We start from the raw sequence: 24,576 nt of genomic DNA, 5'->3' as shown, positions 1-24,576 counted from the left end.
TCAAGAAGGTACAACCTTAGCCTTATAAATAACATAATTACATACATTGTATCACAGTATTATGTGTATGTGTTTCTGCATGATGTGTATACATGAGTACAGTACCTGATGAAGCCAAAAGAGAGCATTAGATTCTCCCGGATCTGGAGTTGCAGTGAACCACCTGATGTGGATGCTAGGAATTGAATTCAGGCCCTCTACAAGAGCAGTAATCACTCTTAACCACTGAGCCATCACTCCAGCCCCCTGTGTATTTTTGCTTTTTAATGCTAGCAAATCATTTATTGTGGGAGAGGGGCTGAACTTACTTTCTTTTAATGTAAAATGAATACAATTGGTTCCTAGTTCACAAGCCCGTGACAGAATTAAATTACAAGAGTTTAAAGCTCTCAGCCTTTCAGGCATGTGTCTGAAACTGGAGAATGGGGAAATGATTTGAACTTGAGTATAGATGGTCATAATTGGATACATGTTGACCTACGTGCGCTAACAGCTGCTCTGATGCCCATAGCAAAGAGAGAGTTGATTGCTGACACTAAGGCTGTTTCCACCATCTCAGACGGTGTTAGCCACTCACATAGAACTGGAAGAGGGCATCCAGGAGCCACTGAGAGATCAGTTTCCATTCTAATAGCAGGTTGGATCTTCAGTGCAGCCACCCTATTGAGAAATGCTTCAATTCTGTATCCCCAAACTTCCTAGCACCTATAGTGTGGCATATAAAACTATTTACAGTTTGGTCCTAATGCTCACTAGAAGCTCGGTCTGCTCCATTCATCCCCCTCTGAGGTTGCACTTGAATTATGCACCTGAAGTAGCCTTTCATGGTTTTGTGTTTTAGTCTATGAGATATCAAATCCTCATTTAGATTGCATTTAAAGTGTTGGACTGCAAAGTAGGGAGGCAGGCCAGTCAGTGGATGGGTCCTTTCGTTCTCAGTAGCCATCCTTAAGCTGGCTTGTCAGCTGCTGCATCTTTCAGGAACCCTTGGGACACCAGCAGGAAGACCAGCTGAGGAGCTGTTGACAGTGAAACAAACTGTGAACAGATGGGCTTGTTTTGTTGTTTTCTGGGAAGTACTGTGTAAATTAAGCAGAATCTAGCTACTGGGGGGTAAGATGAGCCTTTGAGTTGGCAACCCCCAGCTCCCAACCCCTACACTTAAAGAGTCTATAGGAACCACAACTGCACATCTGACCTTGCAATAAAAAAATCCCATATTCCTTCCAAACAACCAGGGCACTACTTAGAAGTTCTGCACTGCTTGTGGGCACGCTGTCCTTTCTTATGCAAGGAATGTGGTCGGCATGACTCATAAATTTATGGCTTTCATTTTAATCAGCAAGGAAGAATTCCTGCTCTGCAAAATCTTATTAAAGGAAGCTGATTGCAAATTGAATGTGGTCCAGCACCTCTCCAAAGCTCATTTAAGATATTTGATATTTGAGAGAAAAAGCCTAAATGGGCATGTTAACTTTCCATTTACCTACCCGATTCCAAATTCTATCTCCGTACTCTCAGGCCATCAAAAAATAATGTCTGGGACTGCATTATCTCAGTCAATCAAAGACCCAGCTTTGGGGCTCTGACTTGCTGCCATGTCCTTTGGTCTTACAGAAGGCTGACATTAAAAGTGCACCATTCAAGAACACTTGTACCATTTGAGAAACCAGTTGGAGGGTCATTTGACTATGTGAATTAACACTGTTTACATGGGAATTCATGTGATAAATTTATATGTCATCTTACAGGAAAACAACTTACTTTCCATAATTACCAGGCCAAATTTAAAACTATGTTCCGTCAAATAGGAACGAAGTGAAATAAGAAATAAAATAATGGACCATAGTCCAAAGTGCCTCAGCCAGCTTAGGTCCAAATATAGAATAAACAGAAAGTATTAGCCCTACTGAAAGTTTACAGCAGAAAAGTAACAGCCAAGCTTGCCTGCAGATGTGACAAAACCATGTGCCCAGTGAGCTTTAAAATATACAGAATGCAAAATGCAGAGGTGGACCCACCTAAGGTTCTTTGGTAAGAAAAAAGCAAACTTAGGCAACTGGGGAAAACAATCTAATCGTATGGCACAGGATATTGTACCCTTCTGGGTACTCAACCACAAGGGAAGGGGAGACGGGCTTGTTTAGTGCTTAGCTAAGGGAAGGTGCATAGAACTTTTCAAACAAATACATAAGCTAGTGGTGAGGCAGCCTGCAAACATCTCTAGAACAAATGAGAATGTTTGGTTTGGATGAGTTGCAGGCAATAAGGTGATGGGTAGAGGATAAGATAAGACTAGAGAGACACCCAAAGTCTGCTTGTTAAGGATCCTTCTATGCAACTTTAACAAAGTGTGCTTTATCCTAAAACAAAGGAGAAGTTACCCATGACCAAATAATCAAAATTTTAAACAAAATAAATGGTTTCCTTTTCTGCATTCCTATGCTGCCCAAGTCTCCAGATGACAGGGTTCACTGTTTCTCTTTTTCTTTCTTTTCCTTTTCCCTTCCTTCCTTCCCTCCCTCTCTCCCTCCCTCCTTCCTTCATTCTTTCTTTTTGGAAATAGGGTTAACTATGTAGCTCTAGCTGTCCTGGATCACACTTTGTAAATCAGGGTAACCTTAAACTCATAGAGATCCACCTGCTTCTCCTTTCCAAATACTGGAATTAAAGGTATTCACTACCATGCCAACTTCAAAGGGTTCATTGTAAAAGTTAACCTTTATGGTAGTTACATCCAGACCAATGGGACTTTGAATATACCATAAACACTGAATTTTATAAACCTGAACTTTCCTGCAAGTGCACCTGGCTAGCTGTTCCTACAGGGTCCTGACAAGAGACCTGAGGCTACTGAGCAAGGTGATGGACAGCTTCCAGACCATTACTGCCTTGTAGGCAAGCTGGGGCTCCTTGTCCCCATCCTCTTTCAGCAGACAAGTGTGCATTCTGTCCCCTGGCAAGTCCCTGGGTTCACTCGTTAAAAGACACTGCACCCATGAAGAACTGACATTGGAGAGTTAATGGGGACAGATTTAATAACAAAGGGTCTCTGGTGAAGGAAAAATGTCACTGAATAGTAGATGGGCCAGAATACAATTCAAGCCTTGCTAGAATACAAAGGAAGTCTAGAACACAGGAAAGTACTTCCTTTTTGAGTTGTACCTCAACCTGGATGGACTTTCAACCCTCACAGCTGCTCAAGGCTCAGGAAGACCAGTCTGTCCTGGGATCAGCCTGGCTGCAGAGCACTGTACACCATTCGTCTTAGTGACTCCTGAATACTAAGAGAGTTTACAGAGAAAATTAACTATTTAGTGCCCCTGTGTTTATGAAATATCTGAATGAAAACACCAAGATCCAATATAACTAAAGCCTAAAATCTAAAACAAAAGGATGCACATTTCAAGTAACACAGCCGTCCGAAGGCAGAGTCTGACAAACTCAGTTCAGTCCCTGGGACCCACAGGGTGGGAAGAGATGACTGATTCTCATAGCTGTCCTCCACACAAGCGCCAGGGCACATCACACACACACCACAGAGAAATAAATGTAATAATAAAACATTTAAATCATGATTTTTAAAGCCTGTTTCTAAGTGACTTAAGCCCTTCGGGTGTCTTGGCAGAGGGGGCTGGTATGCACCGACTTATGCTTATGTGGCACGAAGGAAGTGGGTGAAAACCTACAATTTTATAGAAAGTTTCGAAGTAGGACATTTTAGTGAAAAGAATTGCATGTGATTCTAGGAAATCTCATCATGATCTCACTGCAATAGCTATTTGCAAAAGAGTCTTGCACAGTCGGCATGCCAGAGAGTGTTATTGGAAAAAGGCCCCAGCGACTTCCTGGAACTCCTCTTTCCATGAGCAGACAGCTTGCTTGGCACTAGCTGGGCACTAACACAGTATATAGCTCCACAGCATAGCAAGGACCAATGAAGAATGTAAGAAGGGCTCATTCAAAGAGATACGGCTAGACTCTTGACACATGTACTAGTTCATGTTATTCAAATCACACCACGAGCCCTTTCTGGTGTGTGTGCACATGTATGTGCTCAAATGTAGAGGCCAGAGGATAAGCATGGGTGTCATTTCTGAGGCTTGGTCCACCTTACTTCTGTTTTTGTTTCTTTGACCTGGGGTCACTTACTGAATTGGGACAGCTGGCCAGCAAGCTGTAGGGACCTGCCTATTTCCCCTTCCTACAGCTGGAATCGCAATCACATAGCATGGCTTATTTTTATGTGGGTTCTAGGAATTGGGTTCTCAAGCTTGCTTGCATGGGATGGATGTCCAGCACCTTACCAATGGAGGCAGCTCCCAGCACCTCCTTTTTTATGTACAACTCAAGTGGAGACATAAAACAGTGGGGTATTTGGCAAAACATTTCTTACATTACTGCTTCTGTCCCAGGAGCTCAGACTTGTGCAGGAGGAAGATGCAGACATGTTTCTTGCATGGATGCTCAGCAGTTGTTATATAGATGTATGTATCTGCTCAAATTATGTTTTCAAAATTTTACTATATCTGCTGTTAAATAAGTTCATTTTAACACAAATTTTATGATAATTATTAATAAACTCATAAATCATAAATGTTGATTTGTAATCTCAAAAAATTATTCTCTTATAGATGCAAGATTAATCTGTTTTTACCTTTTTAATTGATAAGATGCACCATTGAGAACAGAAGAAGTGTGTGTGTGTGTGTGTGTGTGTGTGTGTGAAAACGTCAGTTCAAAGCAATAGCAATTTTGTTCATCCAAAATTCTCCAGCAAACTCTGTTTGATGAAATGTGCCTCTGCTTACCAAGATAAATCAGAAGTTTTCCCTACAATGTATCCAGAGCTATGCATCAAGATGAATTGGAGGGTCAGAAGGTGGAGAACTTGCATATAAAACACAAAGCCTTGGATTTGAGCCCCTGCATCACATGAACCAGGCATGCTAGGGTGAGCCTATAATCCCATGGTTTAGGAGGTGGAGGAAAAGGATCAGATTCAAGGTGGTCATAAGCCAACCTGAGCTATATGAGACACTGCCTCAGCGAACAATACATTTAATGTTAAGGCCAAAAGTTGACATGACTGTCATAACTGCTTCATTTCAGATCACAAACTTCATTCAAGTGTGCCCCATCTCAAAACTTAATATCACAAAATACAAATTATTAGAAATTCATTATTATGAATTCATCAAATAAAACATCATTTCCTGTTAGTTATTTCATTTTTATTGGTAGTTCAGATATGGAAAGGAGTTTTAAAACTGCAGTTTAGATCATTTCTCAAATAACACAAAGGTATTGGTCACTGGTAGGAATCTTTAGAAATTTGTGTGTTTTCCATATGTCAAATGGAAGCTATGGATGAAATGACATAGGTAGTGTTTTGCAAAATCTCAGATTGTAGCTATATAGAATGATCTCAAATAATGACCCCAATAGCTGTGGAAACAAACTAGTTTACCACACAGTGCAGGAATACCTTGCTTGATATCTTTCCATAATTTATTGTTTTAAAGATTAATTTTATTTACATGTATTGCCTATGTGAGTTATATGCATCATGTGCATGCAGGGGCCAGAAATTACTGGATACCCTGCAACTGGGGTTATAAGTGGTTTTGAGCCATTGGAAACCGAATCCAGGTCCTCTGGAAGAGCAGCAAACGCTCCTTACCGATGAGCCCTCTCTTCATCCCTCCTCTGTGAGAACAGCAAACATCTTTAACCTACAGGAACTGGCTGTAAGGTGTGTGAACTTGTGATGTATTGTGGCACTTTGCACTACAAAAACCCTATGAAATTTTACTGATCTTTTTTTCTTCTAAAGTGTCTGGATTTGAGAAAAGGTATTAATGCTACACCTTAAAATAACAGATTAGAAATGTTGTAATTTATAATTATGGTTTGTGAACTTAGAAAAGTGGGGCTGAGGGTAGGGGGAGGAAGCGGGGCTCTACTGAATGCAGCAAGGAAGGGAAGCCTGCCAACTGTAATAAAGATGACAGCTCATGATGCCTCCCCCCATGCCGTTATAACTGGGCGCCTAAGTGCTTTTCACAATCAGTCAGAGCTGTACCACAGTTTCATTCTTACATCTTTTCAGCATCTTTTATATTTGTGATTTACGCCTGCAGAATAACCAGAAAAGCCACATACCGTAGTATTCCTGGAGGACTCAGAACGTGGGTCAGTAAACTGTCCAGCTCTGCACGGGGTGCTGTGGGATGTAGTTTCCAGTAAACACTCCTGCTCTTTCAGCACAGGCTTCTTCCAGAGCTCTGAGGCTTTCTTAAGCTAAACCATGGTGGAATCTAATCCTTTCTCATGTTTTGGAGAAAGTGGAGGGTGGCGCCTGCACAATTTGATTTGGTGTAAAAATACACACCAAATCTGATTTCTGTTACATTAAGGCATTCTCTGACAAAATACACAGAACAAGGAACGAAGTAAATTGCGCACCAGGAACATCTTACTAGCTTGCTTCCCGAATACCTGACCACGAATTAATAAAATAAAATAAAATAAAATAAAAGGTTCAAACCCCACTTTAATTGCATGTTTAATAGATGATTAATGGTCAAGTTAAGATACATTTTAAATGCTAAATATAAAAATGATTTGTGTTTGCTTACTGGAAATATTTGTAACACAAGCCAATACATATAATAAACTAATATTTAAAACAAATTTACTGTGGGACCAATGCAATGATTATTTTCAATTTATGAAAACATTGCTTTCATAAAACTATAATTTTGGCTAATATATAAACTAGGCTTTTATAAAAATGAACACATTAGCAGTTGGTTGCTGCTGACAGTGGGAAAAATGTAACTCACTCTTCTAAATGTTTTCACTTCAAAAGTACCATTGGAAATAGAGAAATGGGAACATTTTCCTTGGGAAAGGTACAAGTTAATCAAAAAGAAATTCCTTTTTCATAAATAAGTAGACTCACTCTTTTGAAAAAAAAACTCCATCCTTTCCATCCTGCCCTGTGAAGTAGAATAACTTAATGAAATAAAACAAATAAAACCCTCCACAACTCTAGGATTGTCAAACAGGAGTAAGTCATTCTAGTCTGATGCCATGCTCCAAGAGTTCGGGTCAGCAAAGGAAAGCTAGCAAGCTAGGCCAACATGCCCTAGTTGTTCACTGAAACAAAGGGGCAGAGAATCACTTCACAATGAAAAACAAAAACAAAACCACTTTAACATTATTCTAAAGCACTGGTTCTCAACATGCTGGTTGCAACCCCTTTGGCAAAACTATTTCCAAAAATATTCACATTACAATTAGTAACAGCAAAATTGCAGTTATGAAGTGATTAAAATAACTTCATGGTTGGGGGCAACAGCAACATGAGGAACCGCATTAAAGTGTCACAGCATTAGAAAAGTGAAGTATTTGGCAAGACCAGGAAAGGCTTGCTAATCCACTGACCACACATTACCTGGGAATAACAGTAAATGGAGACTTTGGAGTTCTGAACTTGTTATTTCTCTGGGATATTTTGAATTGACTTCACTTCTTTAAAAGCTTGAGATTGAGATCTCTGAGGAAAATCTAACTCTCCTCACTCCACTGCAGCTGCCAGCATCAAACACTTTCCACAGAAAGGGAAACCCATCCATTGGTTTCACTCTCTTCCAGTGGGATAAGCTCCTCAGACATACAGCACCAGGCATGCTACTGATGCACGGGTAATCAGTCTGTACTGCACTACAGATATTTTGCCATGCCATGCCATTCTGAAACAGTTGCATGCCACAAGGGTGTCAGATTAAAAATAAATAAATAAACGAGACCACCCAACTTCAGAAGTTTGAAAGAGGCTCAGATCAATGACATAAGGGAAGAAATTGGTGTAATAATTATGGAACTAAAATGATAGTCTCAAGACATAGATCATAAGGTTTAACCATAGAGACTATTCATGAGTTTCATCTTTAAAATACCAAACTTTATACTTCAAATTAACCTTGCCTTGCTATATGAATGGAAATTCATGAACTCAAGATTGTTTCATGTGGTAAGAAGAAATAATAGAGGCAACTCCTGGAAAATGTCAAATAGTAAACACTTAACAAATTGAATCTTAAGGTCTTGTTGGTGCTTCAATTCAGCATGTCAGATTTCAAAAATGATGACGAATGTCTACATAAGTCCGTGTTTAAAAAACTATAAGTTATAAACATCTAAAATGAAGCTAGAGAAGATGAGAAAGCAAATCAAATCATTGGACAGATGTTGGAGTGAACATTAGAAGTGGATCAGAAGGAAAGCAATTAGAAGTCATCATGAAGTAGAAGAGGAGAGACTTGTGCCAGGAACCACAGCCACTCATGGACAGTGTTGCTGATGAGATCTCAGCTCTGATGATCACCAAGAGCTTTGTCATTGTTTGAACTAAAATTGAGGAGGTAAATTTCCTTCTTTTATGTAATATGAAGAAAATATCTTCCTTATGGGACTATTGTTGCCTCTTGCTGTACTTGTTAGCTTTAATTCTCAATTTGACACAGCCTAGAGTCGTCTGAGAAGAAAGTTTCCACTGAGAAATCACCCAGATCAGACTGCCCCATGGACATGTGTATGAGAGATTGTCTCGATTATTAAATGGTGCTAGAGGGTCCCAGACCATTGTAGACAGCACAATACCTCGGCAGGTAGTCCTGGGCTATACAAGATATGTAGAAAGAAGTAAGCAAGAGCTCGTGAGTAATCCATCAAGTGGTCCGCCAAGGAGCCTACCTCCAGGTTCCTGCCCTGATATCTCTCAATGATGGGCAGTGACCTGAAAGTATAAGGCAAATAAGCCCATCCTGTGTTCATAAGGATATGAAAAAAGAAAAATTAATAATAAATCAAATTTATAAACAAGTGTTACTTTACAAGGAAGATGCTAAGAATAAGGATAATTTTATAAATATTGGAATTGAGTTTCTGTGTCTCCTGTTTCTTAGTGTTGGAAATGTCTGAGTTTTCCCTAGATGATACATCTTAGGATTGTCTGGGTCTTTCAGCGCCACACTAGAAGCATTGCCCACCAGGTCCTGGTTTTCTCCACCCCACTCTAGCCATTCTTCCCCAATCCTGACCACGCCTTGGTGGACTGCTTCCATGATTGTCCCTGCAACCTTCTCTTCCCACACCATGTTTACCCCACTGCAATCAGCTGAATCTTTCTAGAAGTAGAGTTAGAGCAACAAAGACTGACAGACTCTCAAAGAAGAAGGACACACACAGACCTGGGCAAGAGGATCTCTCTTCCCTGTGCAGAACCTGCAAGAAGAGAGCTCTGTTCACCATGCAGACCTGGCAAGAGGAGAGCTCTGCTCACCCTGCAGACCTGGCAAGATGTCCACCAGCTAATGGAAGCGCCATAGCAAAGATGGCCGCTAATGGAGTCCTGCAGTATCCACAGGCTAGCCTTGTCACTCTGCTTATTCATTATCCCAAGGAGTGTGACTTTGATCCTATTTGAGGACAGATCCTGAAGATGACAACCAGGGTTATAAGCAGCCAGATGTCACTTACCTCATGGTGGGGTGAGTCCTCCTTCCAAAAGAAAGGTTTAAATAGTGTTCAGTTTCATGTTGGGCACAGCGTGGTTCCCCAGATCACACCCTTCTCCCTGCTTGGGCCCTTAAAACTGATGCTATGACAATCACTGGTTTTCTATGTCCTCACAGAGATGTGAACGTTAATGTTTCATGCAACACTATCCTCCTGGGTTCTTGGGGTTCTGCTTTGCAGAAGCTAGATCGTATTCTTTCCATTTGGAATGTAGAGGGCCTATCAAACAGGTGATAGATTCAAAAGATGTGTGGATGGATCCACAATCATTAGTGTATCATTTGACCCTATTATAGATGATCTCTTTGTTCCCATTATTTCCCCCCAATTTCCATTATCAGTGGACCATTTCCTTTGTAGCTGACATTTCCCTAGAAATCACCCTGTGCTTTTTCACATTGTGCTACCTGCAGAAAGTGTAAAACTAACTTAATGTCTGCTCTTTGTTCAAGGAACAAAGGTTGGAATTCACAGCAATATTATCTGATGGAATTATATTAAATGACTTGACAAATGCCACAAGAAGTGGCCAGTCTTATAAAAAGTGGTGGGGTGGTACTGGAGAGATAGTTCAGTGGTTAAGAACAATTGCAACTCTTGGAAAGGACCCTAGTTTGGTTGCCAGCACCCACACTAGAAGTTCATAAATATCTGTGACTCCAGCTCCAAGAGACTCACACCCTCTTCTGGCCTTTATAGGTGCCTGCTCTTTCACTCATGACATACACATACAGATACACACAGAGACACATCAATAAAAATAAATTTGGAAGAAAGACAGTTCAAGGTCACCTTTAGTTACATAAGGAGGTCAAGGAAGAAAAGCAGTTCAAGGTCATCCTTAGCTACAAAAGGAGGCCAAAACATGCTGAGCCAGGCCTCCCAGGCTCTGAAGGTCCTATGTTAGCTGGACAAGAGAAGTAGTGACAAGAGATAAGAACAAGCCAGAAGTTTCTGGGATTGGCACAGCACAGGGTTGTACTGAACAATGAGAACCCCACATTGAGGCATTAATTCTTTAATGAGAAATGAGAGGACAACTAGGCCAGGCTTGGGGCCATGTTCTATCAAACTGCAGATCATGGTAAAAATGGGTATATAAGCAAATAGATGCAAATAGACACCCGAGTAAGTGTTAGGAAAAGTGGCCATCTAGAACCCTGTGTCTCTGTGTTCGTGTCCCTATGTGTCTCACTCTCTGTGTGTGTGCAAATCTATGTGTGTATGCATGTGTGTCTGTGTGTGCCTATGTGTGTTTGCATGTGTGCCTCTGTGTGTGTATGCATGTGTCTATATATGCACAGGTGCATGTCTCTGTGTGTACATGTGTGCCTGTGTGTGCTTGTGTGTGTGTGTGTGTGTGTGTGTGTGTGTGTGTGTCCATGCTTGTATGTATGAATCAGTTTTGTGTACGGAGCATGCCCCTGGGATGATGCCTCTGGGGAAACACAAACTTCAGAGGATATCAAGATCAGTCCTGGCTGCTAAAGCACAGAGATCAACTGGCTGCCCATCTTTGCCCTTTCTATTAACTAGGAGTTGGCTGAATCTTCAGAACAAAATTTCCCACTGCTCGTTTGTTTATTCATCTACTCAATAAATACTTCTAACTGGCTAGTAGGTGAAAGAGTGCTTTAGGCACTGAGAGAGAAAAAGACAGATTGGCCCCATCCTTGTTCCTGAATGATCTGTGTCAGGGGGCAGGCCTCAGCTCCAGAGAACAATAGCACAAAACACATTGATTTCAGCAAGGGAGTCTAGATCACTTTTTCTTTGTCAATAAATTTAAATGGGTATGTGGACAATAATCAATGCCATGGTGCTTGCAAACCTTTATCAAGGAAATACTTAGCTCTGTTCCTTGACACCAGCATCTCTGGACAGCTGAGCCAGGCTAGTATTCTGATGACTCAGGTTTAAAAAGATGACAAAATTTCTATATTTTCATGTAATACCATGGAAATCATCAGTCTCAAATTCTGTGGTAAGTGAAACAACTTTTAGAAAGCAGAAAACTCTTTTTTGAGGGTTAGTGGAATATTTAAGACAATTCACAGAGGCCAGAAAAGCAGAGAATTCAGCAGAGCTTGTAGGTACAAAGGCAAACGATGAAGTGTTTCAGTTTTATACGGAGTTAAAAATAAGACAGGATATCAAAGACTACCTCTGGTGTCTTTGAGAAAGTATATGATGTATGATAGATGCCACATCACTTTTACTTAACTTAGTCAGTATCTACCTAAAACATGAATATCTTGACATTTAAATTTGATAGTCCATTGAATATTTTAATGTATATCCATGAAGGTTTACTATTCTTCTCACACACTCATTATTTATTCCTTTCTCCTAACATATTCATGCTAAAAGTTCTATATTTTTAACATTTACCATTTGGTCTTTTTAGAAAAACTTAGATTTTTTAAACCACTGAAATCAGCATAAGCATAAATTTTTATTCCACAGTAAAGCATTTACAATCAAGGGCATTGCTGATGCAATGGCTGACAATAGTCCACACTCAAAACTTTTAGAGATTAGGAATTTAGGAATATATATATTCCTACACTACACTAGAGCAGAGTAGTGATTCTTAACCTTCCTAGTGCTGCAACCCTCTTACAGAGTTCCTTATGTTGTGGTAACTCCCCAACCATAACATTATTTCTTTGCTACTTCATAATTGTAATTTTGCTACTGTTATTAATTGTAATATAAATATCTGATATGCAGAATAGCTGATATGTAACCCCTGTGAAAGGGTTTTGGATCCCCAAAGGGGTCACAATCACATGTCGAGAACTGCTGGTTATTCTGCTATCTTGTCAAGTGTCTGGGGTTTTGTTGCTTTATATTTGCCAATGTGTAAAATAAATAAAAGAAGCAGAGAGTAGATTCAAAGTGATGGGCTGAGTGATGGACTGAGCTAAAAATAAGGTCCGTCCTTTGGCCCAGGGAAGCCCCTCTTGTAAAGGTTCCACATCCTTCCAAAACAACAGTGCCATACACTGGAGACCAAAGGATGTGGAAGACATTTCATAGTTGAGACCAACAATCCCCATCACACACACACACACACACACACACACACACACACACACACACACACACACACACGCACGCACGTGCCTCCATCTGAGAGTGTCATTCTGGAGAAAGAGGTGAGAAGAGTAATTGTGGACAATTGGAGAAGGATGCCATGCAAACTTTGAAGAACTTAACCCAGAAAACATACTAAGTCGAGTGATGTGTAGCTATCACTCATTGACAGTAATGCCTAAGGCAAGATTTTTGTCTTCTTCTCTTATTCTTTTGAAACATTAATCGTATTTATCAAAGGAAAGAAACTCACTCTTTTCTATACATGGATGTAATTTGTGTAGATCCTACCCATCCATCCTTCTTCCATCCTCATGACTCCCCATGGTGCTCCTCTCTAGGAACATCTACACTACTTTCAGGATGAGTGATAATTGATTCTGAATTTGAGAGGAAATATGATATTTGTCTTTCTGTGTCTGGCCTATTTAACTTAATATAATGTCTACGAGTACCATCCATTTCTCTACAAACAAGAGGATTTGGTCTTTTATTGTTGGATAACATTTCACCATCTTCACCCACTCATCTGCTGGCAGGAACCTAGCCTGACTCTATGTCTTAGTTTTTGTGACTAGGGTGATAATAAGCCTGAGCATACTACTCCTTAGTATGAAGATTTCAATCCTGTGAATCTATACACATGAGAGGGTTAGCTGGACCATATATTAATTCTAATTTTAGTTTTCTGAGGAGTTTTCACACTGCTTTCCAAAGTGGCTGCACCATGGTATGCAGATCATTGTCAATGTGTCAAAGTTTCCAGCTCTCCACACACTCACCTGGCATTTCTTATTTTTGTTCTGTGAGATCAGTGATTCTGGGTGGGATAAGTCCCACCTCCTTTTTTAAATTAGAAAAGATCTTATTTTACATATCAATCCCAGTTCCCTTTCCTTCCCATTCCCCCATAAACCCCACTGACCCGCCATCCCATCCCCCACCCACTCCCCAGGGAGGGTGAGGCCTTCCATGAGGGATCATCAAAATCTGTCATTTGGGGCAGGGCCTAGACCCTCCCCTGTGTATCTAGGCTCAGAGAGTATCTCTCCATTGGGAATGGGCTCCCAAAGATCATTCATGCACTATGGATACATCTTGGTTCCACTACCAGAGGCCCCATAGACTGCCCAGTGCTCCTAGCTGACACCCACGTTCAGCAGGCCTGGTTTGGTCCTATGCTGGCCCCCCAGCTGTCATACTGGGGCCATGAGGTCCCCCTTGCCCAGGACAGTTATTCCACCTCCTTACACTTTTGCATTCCTCTGACAGTTACTGCTAGTCAATGATGTTCATATATTTACTGGTCATTTGTATTGTTTTCTTTTAAAAACTATCAGAACATCCATATTTCTAGTAGATTTTATTTTGTTTGAGGGGATATTGGGGGGAGTTTGGGGGGAGGGCACGGGAGGAGGGGAGGGAAACGGAGAGGTACCTGGAACTGACTTGTGAAGCACCTTGTTTCTAATCTAAATTTAAACTAAAAAAAAGATTTTATTTTGTTAAATATTTGGAGTTCTTCATATATTCTGGATAACAACTGTTGGGTGAGTAGTCGGCACATATTTACTCCTTTTCTTTAGTTTTCTCTTTGCTCTACTGATCTTTTTTTTTCTGTCTCATTTGGTATAATGCTCACTTCGGCTTCTTGTGCTTTCAGAGTCCTATCTTGGAACTGACATGAATGCCTGTATCTTGATGTGCATACCCTCTGTTTCAGATTGTTAGATCTCACATTATTGGCACTGATATAATTTAACTGATTTTTGCACAGGGTTAGCAATGGACTCTATTTTTTAACATTCTGAATGCACTTAAAAGGCATTCCCAACAGCATTTATTGAAGCATTTGTTAGTTCTTCGTATCCATGAACTTGGGAGGTTTATCCATTTTTAAGCACACACACACACACGTTTATTTCATCAGTGTTTCATAATTTTTGTCATGAACATATTTTATTTCCTTAATTAAGTTTATTCCTAGGAATTATTATTATAAGACATGATTATAATGAGTAATGAGATAATTAATATTAATAATACTCATGCCCTCATTAAGGGGTTCTAAGGGGTTGCATCCATTATTTCCTCTATAGCAAATTCATTACTCTTTATAAAAGACCTAAAACTTCTGTATGTTTATCTTGCATCTTGCAACTTTACTAGATTCATTCATTAGCTCTGATAATCTTGGGGGAGTCTTTTGTGAAAACAGAGGTAATTTCTCCTTTTCTCATGTTTGCAAGTCTTATTTCTTTCTCCTGCTTGACATCTCTTGATGAAATTTCTAGTATGATAATGAATTGAGAATAACCATAGCTGCTTCCTCATCTGGTATGATGCCAGTTACGAGTGTGTATGGGAGGGGGCAGGTGAGTTCTGGATGCTTCTCTTCAGTCACCACACATCACAGATGGTTTGGTTGGTTGGTTTGGTTTGGTTTGGTTTTCTCCACAGCATAATGGCATGAAAACATATGTATCTGCATAGAACGTTATTAAATAATTCAGGCTATACAAAAAATTTAGAAAACAGTAAACTGTACAAATGTGATGGCATTATCATGGCCACTGCTATTCTAGAAGGCTGAGGATAAGGAAGGCAGGCTATGGATGCAATGGGACTTGAAAAGAACATATATCTAAAGGGAAAAAGAATTATTCATGAAAAGAATGTATAAATATTCCCGTAAAGAATATATGTGGAGAATTTGTAGCTGCCTCTTCCACCTCAACTTTTTCTCAGCTACTCCTCTTGATTCTCCAGGTCTCTACTTGGAGATATTTATATCTAAGGGAGTTTCTTGACTCTCAAACCCTTAATTTCTTGTCAGGGGACTTCTACTCTTCTTGTTACTTTTCTGGGGATTGGTTTAGTTAAAGTGGAAAATCCTCAGATTACTTAAATACCCATTCTTGAAAGCAGCTTTTGTATAGTGAGTCCTCTACTGTACCTTTAGCACACCCAGAAGACCATGGTACACCTAGACCTGCTGCTGAGCTGCTAGATACCAGAGACAAGTTAGATCACCAGGGTTGACCCAGACATCATTGTCCTTAACTCCAAACACAGAAAAACATAATCAGAAAAAAAGAGATGCCACTTGTCAACTAAGATGAGGTAGCATTTGAGAGAGCACCTAGATGTTCCTGACACAGGTCTCCCACAATATGGCCCTTTGTATTTCTGCTCCTTGCTAATTCATCATCACATGAAGACTTCCTAGGCAATTGTTATGACCAGAATGAATTTAATCTGTTCTCACATGAACACAGAGGCTGCACTGAGGCTAAATGAAATTTAGTACATAAGTACTGTTAAGGAAGCCATTCCTTATCAGGTGCTTAGCTATACAACAAATTCTTCCTTTAGTTAGACAAATTTCCCTTCCAGTTCTGCAAACAGAGGAAGCCCTTTCCTGAAAGGCAGAAAACCCCCAGCTTCCTGTTCAATAAATGCTTATGACAATTACATTGTTGTATGTAATGAAAAAAATAAAAAATATTTTGTTATTTATTTCCTGGATAAAACTTTGGATATGGAGCATGTGGAAAGATTACTTTCTGTATTCATCTCGGAGGCATCACTCTCAGCACCACAGCTTAACAAGAAATTTAAATCTAGCCAATAATTCCAAAGTGACAGTTTCATCTACAACACCTCCACTTCTACGCCAAAGCTTTATTCAATGTAGTAGCTTGGATTAGTCTAACTAATATATACAATGTAAAAATGTATAATGAAGCACTTGCTATGCAAACAGGTGACCTGAGTTAAATCCCCAGAATCCACTAGAAGAGCCACATGTGAGTATGTGTGCTTGGGATCTCTTCAGGGCTGAGAGGATCATGAAAGTGTGCTTGCCAGCCAGCCTAGCCTGGAAGTTCTAGGGTCTAGTGAGAGACCCCATCTCAGAAAACAAGAAGGATAGTTCCTGAAAAATTGAGATTACCCTCTGGCCTCCATTTATTTGTACACACACACAGACACAGAGAGAGAGAGAGAGAGAGAGAGAGAGAGAGAGAGAGAGAGACAGAGACAGAGACAGAGACAGAGACAGAGAGACAGAGAGACAGAGACAGAGACAGAGACAGAGACAGAATTAAAGGGAAATAACTTCCAAAACATATTTGATAACAGAAACCTCAACAAGTCTTGGTCTGGACACGACACTTAGCAATTAAAAGCACTGGCTACTCCTTCAGAGGACATACACAGTAGTTTATAATCCTTTGTAACTCCAGTTCCAGGGTATTCAGTGGCGTCTTCTGGCCTTTTTAGGCATGGACTGCACACATGGACACACATACATGCAGGCAAAAGCCACACATATAAAATAAGAGAAAATAAATATCAACAAAAGTGTTGTACTCTGAAATGTATTTGTTACACAATTTCTTACTAAATCAATTCAGAGAAAATCAGAATGTACTCAGTGTGAAAATATAAACTCAGATATGGTGATCCACCCTTACCTGAAGCACAGATGTGTAAATATTAAGACCCCAAATGAAATAGACATCATGAAATGTAAGAAGATACTGTAAAATGAGTAAGTTGCAAAAATCATGGAATTCAAAAACATCACTTAATTTCCCCATCCCTTGATTCCTGGTGCCTCCCATATGCACTTTGTACAGACTAGTCAAGTAATTTCTTTCCTTGAATTTCCTTTCTTATGAGACATGGAATATCCATGATGAAGCCCTACATTTTCTTCAAGGTTATAGATACATATTGCTGAGGCCAGATATTTATGAAAGTGTTAGAGATTAGAACTCAGGTCTTCAGTGGCATCCTCCTCACTCTGTTTTTACTTATATACAATACAACTTTCCTTCAGTAAAGTACCTATAACTACAATAGAGTCAGATGTTCTTTAATAGCTTGGTATTGACATGAACAAACCATTAATTGTGTAGGTCAGAAATGGAGTGTGCGGCCCCATTTCTGAGGAAATGATACATTGCAAACTCGTACTCTCCAGAACGTTCTAAGTAGTAGGAAGCTCGACTGAAGTAGCAGACAGGTAAACCGCTCACTTACTTTCAATAGGGGAGGAGTTTCCCACATACGGTAGCTCTATTTCTTCAGTCCACCCCACCTTCGACGAGATCCACATCCTCTCACAGATGGTGTGCTCTGCCACTGGGTCTGTTTGACTACTGATGGGTGTGTTTCTCAGACGCTTCATGTGCTGTTGAACTTCAGCCAAGAGGACAGCTTGTATTGCTTCAGTTACCTGGGGCAGATTTTACTTTCATTATATCAATGATTATATAATAATAATAATAATAATAATAATAATATGCAATTATATACTATCATTCCAAATTATTATCAGTCTTGTAAAACAATCCAAAGGCCAGAACTTTGAGTTTTCCATAGATAATACCATCTGATTCTCCTGGAAGTGACATGAAACATCTCTCCTTATGAGTAACAGTAATGATGCAGAGACACATAGATGCCCAAGCTGTGGATGTAGACCCAACCTGAAACAACTTATCTACACCAGCCCCTATAAGGCTCAGGAACATTGCAAAAGAGCAAGTGGGGCAAACGAAAAGATAGGATGATGGGCTACAAGGTGCCATTCCCTAGCCGCAAACATCTATCAACTATAGTTCCCTGCACTGGACCCACAGCCTACAGATGGCCCAGATTAATCTTATCAGGTCACAAAACCAAACAGTTAGGAACATCACACACACAAACACACACACACACAGAAGAGAGAGAGAGAGAGAGAGAGAGAGAGAGAGAGAGAGAGAGAGAGAGAGAGAGAGAGATCTGTGGAGAGGAGGCAAGGTGGACGAGAGTGGTAGCAGGGAGCAGGGTGGAGGTGAAAGTGGTCAGTATTCATGACACACACGCATGAAACTGTAAACTAATAACAATACAAAATGTAGTGCATAAAAGTTCTGGGCACAAACACCAACCTTGCATTCTTTTGAAAATGCAAGATTATGAAAGGGCACTTGAGAGGAGAGGGGTTTTTAATTACTTTATTTAATGAAGCTCTTTTCATGTTTCTCAGATGGTGCAGAAAACTTGTACAATGTTCAAAGCCACCAGTAACCCAAAGAAATTGAAAGAGTGATGTGAAAAGGAAATCATACTAAGCTTCCCTATAAATCAGCTAATTTCATGTAAGGAAAACCCTCAGAAAAGGCTAATTCAAGTCACAACACAAATAACAACTAATTCTGCTTCTGAGAGAATTCACATCAGACAAGTAGTTAACCTCTGTCAGGATGAGCCCACCTCCCATGGTCACTCCCTGCTGCATCCCCCATTGGGTCTCCTTATGGAACATCTCTATGCTTTGCCTGAGTCCTGTCTATACTTTGGGCTTGATGAAGAAAATAATCTAGAAAGCAATCTTGCAGGATAAGAATAACTGCCTCCTTGCATTCTAGGGGAGGAGGGGACTCAATGAGCCTTAGTAGCAGGAGTCTCCTCTGATAGCATGAAGCATGCGGACGATGTCATACCTGTACAGCCTGGTCTCTCCAGCAGGAGATTAGCTTCAAAAGAGAGATGTCAACCTCAGGTGTGTGATATTCATTCCTACCTAGAAATATAGAGAACTCGTTTTATTAATGCAACTCATGCTAGGTCCCTGATGCTTTCTGCACAGTGATATCACCTGGGAAAGCTTGTTTCTTACAAACGCCAATGATTAGGTTCAACCTTACAGGTAGTGTGATTTAGCAGGTTCAAGGATGGGAATGGGAATGGGTAGCCAATAGCACTATGGCAAAGTATCTCATACGACTTTCAGATACAACCAGAATAATTAGGTGGACTCAGACACTGTCAACCCATGCTTATTTTTATACTTACTTCATCTTTCAACTTCTTTGCCAAACTAAGACAAAGCACCAGGTTTTTCTGTTTCTTACCTCCTCATACAAAGAGCTCAGGCTTGCCACAAGTCTGCACCCATCACAGGTAGAATCAGAGACTATATTGGCTTGTCCTCATTCCACCATTTATCTCTTACTGATGGGTGAAATACCAATGCTTTATGCTGCGTATGAAGCTTTGTTTCTTCTAAGGCTGTCCTCTTCAATACCCTTTCTATCTTTGCCTTAAGTCCACTGGGAAGTTCTAAATGTGAGGAAGGGCTTGTTCTATGTTCATTGATCCATATGAAGACTAACAGTTCATCACACAAAAGAGCAATTAATAAAAATAATAGTGCCTTTTGATTAATTGAAAATGTATATATAATACCTAAATGAAGAAAAAATCAATCACTTAAGGCTTTCTGATGAGTGAATGCATCATGCAGATCTCAGGTCCTGGTAGAAAATAGGGAAGCATGATGAAGGCTTTCCATGGTGGGAAAATTGCAATTAAACCTGTCTCCTAAAATTTAGGTTTTGTTTCATGGTTAACATTCTACTAACAATTATTCAGATCAGTTTTATCCATTAGAGTTTCTATCAATCATCCAATATGGAAATAAATTACATATACACAGTATATATACATTTTGTATGCATGTATGTATGTTACACATGTATATTTCAATTAAAATATATTAGTTATCAAAGAATGGTGGTGGAACAAACATACTGGGTATAAGGCAAATTAAAACGTAAAGGAAGTCGATAATAAATGCTTGGCTACTGCTCTGATTTTTTTCTAAACGAGTGTGTAATAAGAATTTGAAGTAACCAACCACGGTGCACAGACCTATGTCCCAGACCAGCCTCATTCTGAGCACACCTCCCACACCTCCACATGTGCAAAAGAGGCTTTCTTTTGATCTTGCTCATCTCTTCCTCTCTCATCTTGCTGACCTTGTGACTCACCGTCAAAGCTAAAGCTTGGTCTCAACTGTAACTACTTACTGGCATCGTGGGGCACTTCACAGTATGCTTTAATGCGATGTTAAAATTTTAATATGATAGAGATGCCAGAGCCAACTTTTCTTGGCAGTGTCAGGGAGTCATAGAATTAATTGCAACTTCAGGGGTAAAGATGAAAAGAAAACATCCCAGCTTTGTCAGCATTACTCAGTCACCATTTCTGCTAACAGGAGTGGGCACGGGTTCCTGTCAAGCCTTGAAAAAGAGAACTCTGGTGTTATTTCACTTTTCAGGGTTTGGATGTAAAAATCGATTACCAAGAAGTGAGTCTTTTCTTACACCCCTCCACTTATCTTGTTTCTGTCTATTATGAAAAGTATATTTGTCTCAATTTCAACTTTGTGTGTGTGTGAGAGAGAGAGGGGGGAGGGAGGGAGGGAGGGAGGGAGGGAGGGAGAGAGAGAGAGAGAGAGATTGATGTGCATATGTATACCTATGCAGGTCTGAGTTGGATGTCAAGTGTCTTCTTCAATTATTCTTCACTATAGTTTTTGAGGCAGGGCCTCTCATGGAACCTGGAACTCACTGTTTGACTAGGCTGCATAGTCAGTAATTTTCAAAGGTTCTGTTGTCTTCCTTTCACCAGCACTTGGACTTCCATTATGTGCTGCCATCCCTGGATTTTATGTGAATGCTGGGGATGTGAACTCAGGTCCTCATAAGTGCACAGCAAGCATTTTACCTACACAGTCATCACCCAAGCCCTCTAACTTAACCTCAACTGTTAAAAAAATGGAACCCAAACAGCAATATGACTCAGTAGTAACACCAGCTCTCAAGGCTGTTCACTGTAGACCCACAGGAGAAGAAGGAACAACCTTGGATCTGGTTAGTTATTCCATCTTTACAAAAGTATACATGTTAAACCCTAAATTCAAATCCTTGCCTAGTCTTACAAAAATTCAAACTAAGAAAGCATCCCTATTAAGAGCATCTACATACTAAGAAGAAGTCAGGGGCTACCTGTAAGGGGTGTTGTCAAAGGCACACAAATGAAGAGTGATTTGATAAAGAGAGAAGGAAAGGAAGGGAACAGTTGGATCTGCATGCCAAAGCTGCCTCTCTGGTTATCAGCAGTCTAACTGTCATTGATCCATCTGATTTTTAGGAGCCCTGTTTTTTGCCGAGAATAACAGAAACTTCTTACACTTTTAAAACATAGGGCTTTCTAATACATCCAATGGAATTTCCTATGCAAACCATTGACAAAATTTTTGGAACACACCAGCACCACATAATTGAATGCTATCAGTAAACTATCCTAGAATGAGCCCTAATTTTCTTTTTAATCATCTTGTAGAGCCACTGTGCACCACAGGTCATCTGTGCTTAACTGCAGAGGTAGTATTGCAACAGTCCAAGAACCTTATTCTCATTTTAAATAGGGACTTAATAAAAAGTGAAAGACAGTCTCACAGATGTAAACATAGTAATCTACAGAGCTGGAACTTGAACTCCCCTCACCTATTTCATTCATCTCTTAAACATTGTTCTAATCAGCATGTATCCTTTAAGTCTATTCACTTGTTAATTTCATTACACACTAATCCAGAACAATGGCACAATTCTTTCTAGACACTAGACGTAATAATGAATGAGACTTCATAGAAATGAAGAAGGTCATTATTAGTGAAAAAGTATATGGAGAATGATACAACAGGGGAACAGGTGGGATGTTATAGACAGGAGGTGGGGCATTTGATGAAGACTTGGAGGATGAAGATGAATAGAAAGACAGTAGGTAGGGCTCTGTAGACACCAGAAGAAGGAACAATCCATGCCAAAGCAGAACCAATGCTGAGGTCTCAAGACCTGCTTGCCGTGCTGCATAAGGATAGAGACAACAGTAACTACAACTTCATTCTAAACCAGGACAAGATGTGTGGATGTGCTGACTTAGGCAGGATCTTGGAATTAGGGAAATGTAGCTTATAACCCAAAAAAGAAGCCAGAGAGAGAGAGAGAGAGAGAGAGAGAGAGAGAGAGACAGAGACAGAGACAGAGACAGAGACAGAGACAGAGACACAGAAAGACAGACAGAGACAGAGACAGAGACACAGAAAGACAGACAGAGACAGAGACAGAGACACAGAAAGACAGACAGAGACAGAGAGACAGAGAGAGACAGAGACAGAGACACAGAGAGACAGAAAGAGACAGAGAGAGACAGAAAGAGAGAGGGAGAGAGAGAGACAGAGAGAGAGAGAGAGAAGATCCTGCTTGCAAATAGAGTGCAAAAGGCAGGGGGAGGAGTAGGGACCTACTGTAGCTATTCAGAAGCACATCAGGATGAAGGTTCACACACAGGGCATGCCACGGGTATTCAGAAACAGCAGACTCTGAGATGATTGAAAGCTTAGACATTGGATATTGGCTGAAGGAAATGTGAAACAATGGCATCAAAGAATTGAGAAACAGAACTGAGGGAGAGGTCCCTAGGAGCTAAGACTTGGAGACGCAAATGGGAGATGCATAGGCTATTTGGCAACAAAACACAATCTAAAGGCTGAGACGATTACTCAGGAAAATTTGAGATTGTTACACACATAAAAATAACCTCCTGAAATAGCAAGAAAATTCTCTGACAGTAGCTTTGGGGAGGGGGCAATAAAGCTATTGATGCTATCAATCTTCTAATAAATCACACAGTACTTTAGTATCCAAACATTTCATCTATGAGAAGTCTCAGTTACTTGGGCATCTAGAGACCTGTGAATGCAACCTATGCATTTTACAATGTTACTTATTTAAGACATTGCTATCCAGTTATAGAACTATTATTCTATTTCATAGGGAAAAGACAGATAATATCTGTGTCATTAACTCTCTTACCATTTTTTAGGTGATCATAGAAGCTTGATATATTCAAAATATCACTTCCAGGGAATTTCCCCTTGTTGTGTACAGACTCCACTTTGAAGGATCTGCTAAGAAAAAAAGTTATACAGGATATTACTTTTAAAGTATGGTAAACTCTTTGATAAACTGAAGACACTTACTTAACAAATTGGAAATTGAACATGAATTATCTTCATCATTTTCTTCTACACTTAATTCCTCAACTTTGATCTGTTTACATTCTCAACTGAACTTCAAATCTTAGCTCATCAGAATGAACTGTGGCCCCTTTACAGGAGAGGTCTTGCTACTGTAGAGCAAAGTATCTGATTGCTATGATTGGTTTAAGAATCCCAAGGTTGAACTCTTCCCAGGAACCCTCATGTTCTGTACTGGGTCATTATTCCTGACATTGTCAGAGGTGCTGCCACAGGCTGTTTCTTCAGAATTCAGTGCAGTCACACACTCTGTTGGGAAGCACACAGGGATTTCTCAGTCTGCACAACTATAATAAAGAGTTGGCAAGACAGACAAATTTGTTGGATGGATTTGAAATGATATATCCAGTAATACATTATTTTAATTTCTCAATAAAACACAGTATCCTGACCCCAGTAATCAAACTCAGAAGAGTTGGCTTAGAAAAGTTCTTCTGACATCTCCATTCCAAAGTTTATTGAGTAGACAGTTGGGGCTTTGCTTTGTTCTGAGACAGATCCTCACTATGTAGCCCTGACTTCCCTGGAACTTGCTATGCAGACTAAAGATCAGCCTGCCTTTTCCTCTGTCCCTGTGTGGTGTACTAAGATTAAAGACATGCACCACCACACCCAGTATTTTAATGGGCAGTTTTTTGAAGTACAGTTTTGTGGTGACTTTTTAAGTCCCTTTACTGTTAAGTATGCTGAAAACCCCTGAACTCACAGGACCCCAGACAGCTTTTCCACCCCAGATTCTATATTAAAAATAGACCTCTCTTCCCTGCACCCTCCTGGTGGAATCATAATCTTGTGTGTGTGTGTGTGTGTGTGTGTGTGTGTGTGTGTGTGTGTGTGTGTTGGGGGAGGGTGGCTTTGAAGAATTCTTAGCATCAATCATTCCCCAGCTCATGTAAAGTCCAGGAAGGTTAAATGGTTAGCCAAAATCATACGGTAGTGTCACACTC

General features: G+C 40.1%; 1 protein-coding gene across 2 annotated transcripts in view; it reads right to left on the bottom strand.

The window, feature by feature from the left end:
* Wdr72 (WD repeat domain 72) overlaps positions 1-24,576 on the bottom strand; it is a 169,249-nt gene that overhangs the window by 51,652 nt on the left and 93,021 nt on the right. Inside the window, exons 16-18 of one of the 2 annotated variants that reach the window (XM_021229378.2) lie at positions 23,406-23,500; positions 19,188-19,267; positions 17,737-17,932 (exon numbers count right to left, since the gene is read on the bottom strand). In XM_021229378.2, coding sequence (XP_021085037.1) covers positions 17,737-17,932; positions 19,188-19,267; positions 23,406-23,500 — 371 coding nt within the window. The remainder of the gene's footprint in view (positions 1-17,736; positions 17,933-19,187; positions 19,268-23,405; positions 23,501-24,576) is intronic. The other variant, XM_013116125.3, reaches the window with a different exon arrangement.

The sequence above is a fragment of the Mesocricetus auratus genome, unplaced genomic scaffold (genome assembly GCF_017639785.1).
Source record: "Mesocricetus auratus isolate SY011 unplaced genomic scaffold, BCM_Maur_2.0 Super-Scaffold_100691, whole genome shotgun sequence".
Lineage (NCBI taxonomy): Eukaryota > Metazoa > Chordata > Mammalia > Rodentia > Cricetidae > Mesocricetus > Mesocricetus auratus.
The sequence above is the reverse complement of the archived record's forward strand: the minus strand, read 5'-3'. Positions and strand labels throughout refer to the sequence as shown.